The 8,980-nt window shown below is 58.2% G+C and overlaps 1 protein-coding gene across 1 annotated transcript; it reads right to left on the reverse strand.

The window, feature by feature from the left end:
• Nucleotides 1-5,886: 5,886 nt before the first annotated feature.
• Nucleotides 5,887-6,552, reverse strand: RNF222 (ring finger protein 222). The gene has a single exon (XM_009581835.1). It carries the CDS (start codon nt 6,550-6,552, stop codon nt 5,887-5,889), a length of 666 nt encoding a protein of 221 aa, XP_009580130.1.
• Nucleotides 6,553-8,980: the final 2,428 nt, after the last annotated feature.

Below are 8,980 nucleotides of genomic sequence, written 5' to 3' on the forward strand. Positions count from 1 at the left end.
GGTTTCCTGGGACTTTCACCCACTCCTGTCCATATTTCCATCCCACACCAGCTGGTCAGGGCTGGAAACACAACCCTGGTGTATGCACAGCTTAAGATGCCACATAACCGAAGAGGGGGTTCATGAGGGCCACAGTATCATGGCAAAGCTTAGGTCACCTTGTAGTCCTGTGTATCATCCCCCTTTGCAATGCTGGCCAGGGTTTCCTGGGACTTTCACCCACTCCTGTCCATATTTCCATCCCACACCAGCTGGTCAGGGCTGGAAACACAACCCTGGTGTATGCACAGCTTAAGATGCCACATAACCGAAGAGGGGGTTCATGAGGGCCACAGTATCATGGCAAAGCTTAGGTCACCTTGTAGTCCTGTGTATCATCCCCATGCCCACTTTATCTACTATCCATCCCACATGGAGAGCTGTGGAAGTCTACCCATCTATCCATTCATCCCCACAGCCTTTTATCCTTGTGCAGGCATACCTCCATCTAATACCCATTCTCATACTGACCTGGAACTCCATCTGTCCATCCATCTATTCATCCCCATGCACTCACCACCCAACTATTCTTCTAGCTCAAACCAGTGCTCCACCCAGTGAATATACATCTCTGAGTACTTGGGAGGAATGCCTCAAACCTGGGGTGGTTCTGGTGCCCACTCCTAAGAAGAGAGTATTAAACCCTTGTGCTCATGGTGTGGACTAGTGTTCCTGTAGGGGCTACAGCAGTGCAGGAGACCTCTCTTTCAGGAGGACGGAGGACATGTTGATGGGAAAGATCTGTGCCCCCTCCTTCTTGTGAGAGGAGAACCATCCTCAAAAGCATCCTCAGAAAGATCCTCAGAAGGCTTTGCATGGGCAGACAGCTGCCGTGCCTGAGTTCTCCTCAACAGGCTCCCAAAACCTGTAGCAGGTGATACAAGCTTGCTCCAGATAGCCGTGTTTATCAAATCACAGAGCTGGCAGAGACATCCTGACCCCTTTTCCAGCCAACTGGCACCCAGGGAAGGTCCCCAAGCCAGCCTGCCTGGCTGAGCAGCGGCAATGCCCAGCAATACATGCTGAAGCACTCTTCCTGCAGCACGCAATGCCCAAGAGCAGGAAGGCTGGACACTGGTTTGGGATCATGTAGCACGGTGGATCCCATTGCCCAGGAGCCCTGGGACCTGCCAGGGGATGAGTGGAAAAGGCTGCTTTCAGGGACACAACACGATGCCTCCAGCATGGAGAGATGTCCATGGGAGGAGATGGTGCCTGCTGTAAGTGGGTTGAGGGCTGGAGTCAGTAGCACAATCAGTGCCGGAGAAGACAGGCAATTACCCCAAGAGCAGTGATCTGCCCATCCTGCCAGGTGAGTTAGGGGCCACATGTCTGCGCTCATGTAGCCTGTGGCCGAACTGTAGGGCTCCTGGGAAGAGACATGACCTGGAGACCTCTCCCACCACAGCAAAGGGGAAAATGCCTCTCACACCCCGGGGCCTGAGGTCCTGTGGCACCTCACCCTTATGTCCCTGCCTGCCCTGGGGGACTGGGCTGCCCCCACTGAGCACGGCCAGGGTGGAGGATAACTCCAGCCCCACCATGATGGAGATGAAGGTGTGGGCACTACGGAGTTCAGAGGGATGGGACATCCCCAAACTGACCCAAGCAGAGGGGCACAGTGGAGAGAGGACTTTCATTTGCTTTAAAAACAGTCCACAAACAGGGTCCACAGCGTGGCTGTGCTGGCCAGCAGGAGATCAGTTCATCAGCTCCTTCTATGGGGACAACCGGTGCCGCAGTCCCAAGACCGTGCTGCTGGGGTGGAAGATACCTGCTTGCTCACTTCAGCTCAAGCATCTCTTTGGATAGTCTCACTGAGGCTGATTGGCAGCTGCTTGAAATAAAATACGTGGGCATGAAAACATGCATGGAAACACGTGCACCAACATCATACACATCCCCCCATGCACACAGCCAGCTGCTTGCTGGGCGTAAGGGCATGTGGACACACATGCAAATACATGCACACACACACACGCTCTCAGGGCCACACTCTACCCCTATGCACAAGCACCCACCCCCAGTCCAGACTGGGCTTTATTTCTTGCTATGTGCTTGCAGAGCAGTCCCAAACCAACACCGGGGCTCCCGGCATCTTGCCCCATCACTGAGAGCCCTTTGTCCTCAGCACTAGGGACTACAAAGTCCCTGTCCACCAGGGACATGTTGCCTCCTCCAGAGCTGCGTGGAGGATGTGTCTCTGGCCCTTTAGCTATGCCGATGCTATTAGCTGACCCTTAATTTTGTGTGCACGCACGCTGGCCTTCTCTATCTGCAGGAGAGAGCCATTAGCTTCCTCCCCGCGTGCACATTAGGAAATAATTGCCCTAATGGGCTCTACTGGCCGCCTGGCCCATGCACGCTGCAGGTTATTGTCTTGGGCGGCCCGCAGCGGCTTGTAAACACAGCCTGGCCACTGGGCTCGTACCTGCGGGCAGGGGGACATGGCTCCAGCATCACCGGGGCCTCCCACGGGACAGGGGGTGGGAGACCCCAGCCCTCTCCAGCGATGGAAAGGGCAGAGGGGGAGCAGGGCTGGGCCAGATCAGTAGCATGGAGGGGATGCTGATGTGAGCTACAGGGTGGCCAAGGCGTGTGTGTGTCGGGGGGGCATTTGGGATGCGATACCAGTGACGTACAGGCGCCATGGAGGCAGGGCACTCACGGCATCGCCAGCAATTGCCGGCAGCTCCCAGCTCAAATCACAAGCACTAGCTGCGTGCCAGGAGCCTAGAGCTAAGGGTAAGTGTGCAAGGTGCTACATGGGGCTGTGCACCAGCAAATTTGGCTGTGAGCGAGCAACTGTCTAACCACAGCCCCATGCTGGCATCTCTGCTGATGGATGTGGCAGGGTCAAAGCAGGACTATGCAAGTGTCCCCACCGCACAGGGACGTTTGAAGAGAACACAACCATCCAATACGTGTCCCATAGCTGCAGGCATGTGTTATCCTTGGGACATTAGGTCACCTGATAAGCCAAAGCACTGAGTTACTCAGGACTGAGCTGGAAATGGTCCCAATATCCTCTAATGGACACGTGTCCAGTGGGAGGACAACCTGTACAGCATCAGGGGGCTCTGGTTTGCTGGAGATCCAAAACTCTTCCGCAGGGACCGTCAGTAGGAGAGAGCTCGGGAAGGTCTGGCTCCGGCTATCAGCTTTAATAACAAGAAAATAGTATGATGGTAGCTTTTCCATCCTCACAGGAAGTGGCTGGGAACACGTCTCCCAGATGCAGGCAGACCCTGACCTAAAATAACAGACACCCGTGCCTCCAAGAGCACCAAACACAGGCTCCGCTGCCTGGAGATGAGGTGGCTCTGGTGAGGACATGGGGATGGTGGGCCATCAGCTGGCCCTAAGCAGCAGACGTGACTGCAGGCTGACACAGCAGGTGCCAGTACAAACTGGCCCTGGCTTGTGCCCGCGGGCACAGGAGTGTGCCACCCCCAGCAGCGCTGGTGGATGCTCAGTGCAGGATTTCTCGGGGAATCTCCAACCTCTTGCTGCCTGACCCTCACCCACCAAAGGCAGGGGCTGGGGGCCCAGTGTGCCATTCCCCAAGGCTTGTCCTGCCACTGTGCCAGCCCTGAAGCCATCCCTGGCCAAGCAGTGCCACCCTGTGGCAAACGCCCTCCTCGTCTCCGAAGGGGGTGATGCCCCTGGATCCCCATCCCAGACCTCCACGCCCGTGGCACTGGCTGTCCCTGCTGATAGCATCCCCAGCCTTGGTCCCCTCTCTGCTGGTCCTACTGGAGCCCATGACCCAGACACAGCACAAGACATCCCATCTCATCCCAGTGCTGCCACTGAAGCTCTTTCCTGTCCCCGTTGCCTTGCCCAAATATCTCCAGGGCTCCAGCAACAGCAGCCAAAAGTGGGTTCCTTCAGCCTCCCTGGGGTCCAGATGAGGGGGGCCCCACTCCCACCTCCCAGCAGCCCTCTGCCAAGGGGCTGGTTCCCTGGCACCCTGCATAAATTCCCCAGACAGACTAATAATAAGGTTTATTATTAAATACTGAGGCATGGATGTATCATTATCAGTTAATCATTTCTTATGAAATAGGATTTCCATTCCAGTGCGGTGTCTCAAGCACTTTTCCCCAGGTGATCTCCCAGTGCTTCATGCAGGGGTCAGTGTCATTGTGCCCTGGGTGTGGGTGGGGAAACCGAGGCATGGGGTGGGGGAGTGCAGTAACAGCGTCACAGGGAGAAGCCAGGCAGTTGGCAGCCCAGCCAGGGCACCATGACCTGGTTGTAATTCCAGAGCAAGGGGTGGGACGCCATCAGCTCCTCTCACCCCTTTCCAGGCCCAAGCAGTTCTTATTTGTTCCCCTGAAATATTCTGGCTGATCCCAATGCTGCCTCGGTGGCACTGATGGCCGTGTTTGTCCTACCTGATGCTCAGACATACAGTGGGAACCCCACTTCAGGGGCATGGAAACAGTGCACCAGCCCTCCACCCCGCTGTCACCTCCCGCGGGCGCTGGTGAGGAATGTCCTGCTTCTGCTCCCGGACACATTGGGGTGCTCATGAAAGCGCCGCGGCCCTCAGGGCACATTCCTGAATGACAGGGCCGAGAGCAGCACCCAGGGGGCCGGGGACTGGGTCAGGAGGACAAAGGTGGTGGCGAGTGTGCAGATGTTGCGTTGGGGTGCACTGCTGGGGAAAAACACGATGAGGGGCTCCAGCACCAGCGGGCAGGTCTGGCATGGGGGTGACCAGCAGCCCCCACTCCCACCTCCCCTGAGAGCAGGCACAGAGGGTCCCAAATCTCAACTGTGCCTTTCAGATGTCCACGCCCCTCCCAAACCAGGGCCCCTGGGATGAGGGGCTGAGTCTCCCCTGGGTGGGACTGGTCCCAAAGAGGTCAAAGCCAGGAGGCGTGCAGGGCTGAGCAGTGCCCAACCTGTTTGGCACGGGTGAAACTGAGCCGCAGGGTGTTAACCCTCAGGAGCTGGATACAGGGACGAGGCAACATCACTCTGCCGAGGCACAGGGCTCTAGCGAGGAAAGCAGGGTGGGATCCCAAATCTGTGCCCTTATACAGTCCAGACCTTTGGTTTAGCTCCCCAGGGCACGAGGGACGCCTGTGACACCGGGAGGATGGCCACAAGCCTGGGGAGCTCAGAGAGAGAGGTGAGGGAGGGCAAGGCTGGGACTGCCTGGGGGATGAGCCGGTGTCCCTTCCCACCCCATCACTCTGCAGGGAGGGGAAGGTGAGCTAGTGGAGGCCAGGATCACTCTCTCCATCCTCTGGTTTCTCTGCCCTAGTTGCCTGGTAGCTGAAGGCTCACATCTTTGGGATGGAAAGCCATGAGTTTCCGCTCCAGGGTGGCTGCACCACGTACCCCGATGACCTTGACAGCCAGCCAGGAGCCTGGGGACCTCCAAAAGCCCCACAGCCTGGCAGCATTGACCCTCCAATGCACAGAGCCCTCAGCTGTCCCGGGGCTCTGGGTTCCTGGGTGCCACGGTCACAGTTCCCTAGGAGGTGGGGTGGAGGGGAGGGACCAGCATGGCCCCACCACTCCCTGCACACACTGTCACAGGGCGTGGGAGGAGCAACCACTCTCTCTGCTAAGACACTGGAGGAACCCACTAGCAGGGTTTGACCTGCCATATTTTAACCAAAAGAGGCAGAAAATGCCAGCAGTGACACTGTGAGTGCCTGGAGATCTGCAGAAAGGTCTGAAAGTCCATTCAGTCCCTGGCCAGAGGAGAGAGCTTCACCTGGAGCTGCTTCTGGACTTTCTCATGGGATCTTTTGAGAGAGGTTCCAGCCCTAGCTCTGTGTGGGCATCAGTGGCACCTCTCCACTATCTGAGCTGACCCCATCCTCACTATGAGTCCCTCTTCACCAGCAGCAGCCAAGGGAGCACAGCCGCCAGCATGGCCACAGTCAAGATGAGGAGGACAGCAAGGGCGATGGGTGACTGGCAGCATTTCACCCCCAGGGCCGAGCTGGATGACACCGAGCTCCGTGTTTCCGCCCTGCTTCTTCTCCCCAGGGAGCTGCAGTCCACGTCCACCAGTGGCATCCCGTGGTCGCTGATGACAAAGATGTGGGCTTCCCGTGCCAGCTCTCCTGGGACCCCCTGTGAGTCCATGGGGCTGTTCCCTGTGCTGCAGCACCGGTCGAAGCTCTGCACCGGCATCACAAAATGGCTGGGCACCACCAAGGTGTTGCTGGCCTCCATTTTGGTCAGCTGGGACAAGGAGGAAGGTGACAGAGGCATCTCCAGTGTCCGGGGGTTGGTGCCTGCCTTGGGCGGCCATAGAGCCTTCTTCTTGCTGAGGAAAGTCACGTAGCGGCAGACAGGGCAGATGATGCTGCTCTGAACTTGGCCGTCAAGCTTGGCGGAGAGCAAGCATTTCACCAGGCAGTCATGGCAGAAGGTGTGCCCACAGCTGAGCTTGCGGTGTGTGGCCTCCAGCGGGTGAAACTTCTCGTAGCACACGGGGCACTCAGCCACAGGACCCTCCTTGCTGGATGAGGTCTCAGACATCCCTGCTCTGTCAGCCACAGGCGCTCCCCAGCTGCAAAGAAGAGGCGCGATGGGTTAATAAGGGTCTCGGTTGCAAGGATTAGCATGATCTATCTCTTCATCTCTCCTCCTCCTCCCTGCTCTCTTGCCTTTGCCATCTTGCCCCTAACAGATGCAGTGGATGTCTACTAGGCATGGTCTCAACAAGGCAGGGCATTTTTAGGAGCATTAAGCCTCTCAGTGTGGCCCTTGCGGCAAGAGAGAGATGATGGGAGGACCTCAGCTCCAGAGCCAGCATGGGCAACAATCCCTGGCTGCAAAAATCACATAGAAAAATGCCCTAGATGGAGCTGTGTCTACCTGCTCAGCGCCTGGTACAGATAAAGCAGGTTCAGTTTGTGTCACGAGTACCTCTGTGCTCTGCTGCAGCTGCAGGTGCGTGGGGGGTGGGAACTCCCATCCCACAAAGGAACCTGCCAAGGAAAGGGAGATGCTCCCATCCCAGGGGACACAGAGAGGCCAGGAGGAGCAGGGGGAGGCCAGGTCAGTGGGGCAGGTTGGAGCACAGGACCCCAGGGGGATGGAGAAGGAGCATGCCGTACCCGGGGCAGGCAGCAAACACCCACACCAGGCTCCTTCCAGACTGCTGGAGGATGTCCCAGGCTGGTGGCCAAGACACCGCCATCTCCAGGCCGTGCTCCTCACTCGCACTGGAGCATGGTGCGGGCAGCAAGCCCCAGAGACCAGCGTCTCCTGTTAGTCATTGCTGGTAGGGCAGAGCCCAGCTGGCTCGCCTGGCCACCGCCCTGGCCCGGGGTGCGAGGGGGAGAGCAGTGCCGCTATGATCCCCAGACCTGCGTCTGGACTGGGTCTGAAGCTCTCCCGTGTGTCTCCCAGTGCAGGGAGCATTCACGTAGCAGCTTCAGGGAAGGGAGAAGGGAGAGGAAGGAGGGGAGAAGGGAGAGAGGAGAGGGGAGAAGGGAGAAGGGAGAAGGAAGAGAGGAGAGGGGAAACGGGAGAGGGGAGGAGGGATGCTCAGCTCAGCTCCCTTCTCTTAGACTAGTTCAGGAACTGGAGCTTCATAAAACCTTTCCAGACCTTGTAGCATTTTCAGACCCAACCCAACCTGCACCCCTTTTCTCACCCATGAATGTGCCCGTGGGCATCCTCACAGCTGTTTCTGCAGGTTTTGCCATCTCCTCTTCGGCTGCCCTCCTCTTGCACGAGAGCCACCCGCTGCGCCGGGACGGCCACAAGAACACAACGAACCGTCCCATCCCCATGCAAGAGAAGAAAAACCCAGGCTCCTGCTCTGGTTTAGGAGGGATCAGGGACTTGATGCTCCCCCAAAGTGCTGCAGAAGGAGACCCTATCCCTGGGCACCTGCTCCTCCATGCCCCAAAGCTCCCTTACCTGCTGCAGGGCACCAGGGCAGGAGCCCCTCCATGCACTCCACCGCTGTCCCCAGAAGCAGGGCTGGCCGTGCCCCAGCCCCAGCACCGAGCACCAGCTGGGGAGAGGACCGGGACACCTATATAACACCAAGGTGTTGGCTGAGCGTTTCATGCAGGCACGTTGCGCAAAAGCTGGAGCAGGGACAGGGGCAGCTCCCGGGGAGTGAATGCAGAGGAACTTGTTCGGGTTTTAAAGGCCTGATATTCACCTGGTTGGCCAGGGAGTGGGCGAGGAGCCGGCGTCAGGCGTCGGAGGGCAGGGACAGGAGGCACAATCCTGCCTGCTTTCCCTCAAGTAATGGGAAGCTGTAGCTGGGCTTATTCTTGGAGTCAAACCCCAATGAAACAGGCTGAAGGGGATGCCAGGACCCCAAACTCCTCAGTTGCTGCAAAGCAGGGTGAGCTGCAGCGTCCTGTACCGGGACTGAGCTCCTGCCAAACACTTTTTGCCTCCACCCACCACTGCTCCCCATCCCTCACCCTGGCCGCATCATTGTCCCCGTGTCTCCTCCCCTCCTCATTGCCCAAACACTCATTCCCCCAGCCCTGCACTCCCCATCCTACATTGTTGGACAGAGTCCTGGTGTCGCAGTGCATGGCTCGACAAGCTCACAGTCGAGCAGGCACGGGGGTCACTGCCGGCGTGCACCTGCCCTGTGGAGGATTTCCAGTATCACTGGGAACTGTGGTCCAGGCAGCGGCAGGAGCCCTTCAGGCTCAGGGCAGGCAGGATCCCCATGCTTGGCCGTCTCAGCAGCAGTGGGTGGCTGATGAGTCACCATTTGGCCACGTGTGGGCTGGAAACCCACATAGAGGAGGTTCCCTGTGGCCTTAACCGTGTCCCAGGGAGCTGCCCGTCCCTCACCTGACCCCCAGGCAAGAAGCCGAGAGGCATCTTCCCTGCAAAGCCTTGCAAAAACTGCCATCAGGGTGGATTGCTCTTGCCGCCATCTCGACTCTTTCCAGCCACTCTTGCCACCCCTCAGCGTGGCCCG

The sequence above is a fragment of the Fulmarus glacialis genome, unplaced genomic scaffold, assembly GCF_000690835.1.
Source record: "Fulmarus glacialis isolate BGI_N327 unplaced genomic scaffold, ASM69083v1 scaffold1437, whole genome shotgun sequence".
NCBI lineage: Eukaryota > Metazoa > Chordata > Aves > Procellariiformes > Procellariidae > Fulmarus > Fulmarus glacialis.

What these genes read in the sequence shown, in the direction of transcription:
- RNF222 (XM_009581835.1), bottom strand. Translation starts at nt 6,552, where the DNA reads ATGTCTGAGACCTCATCCAGCAAGGAGGGTCCTGTGGCTGAGTGCCCC.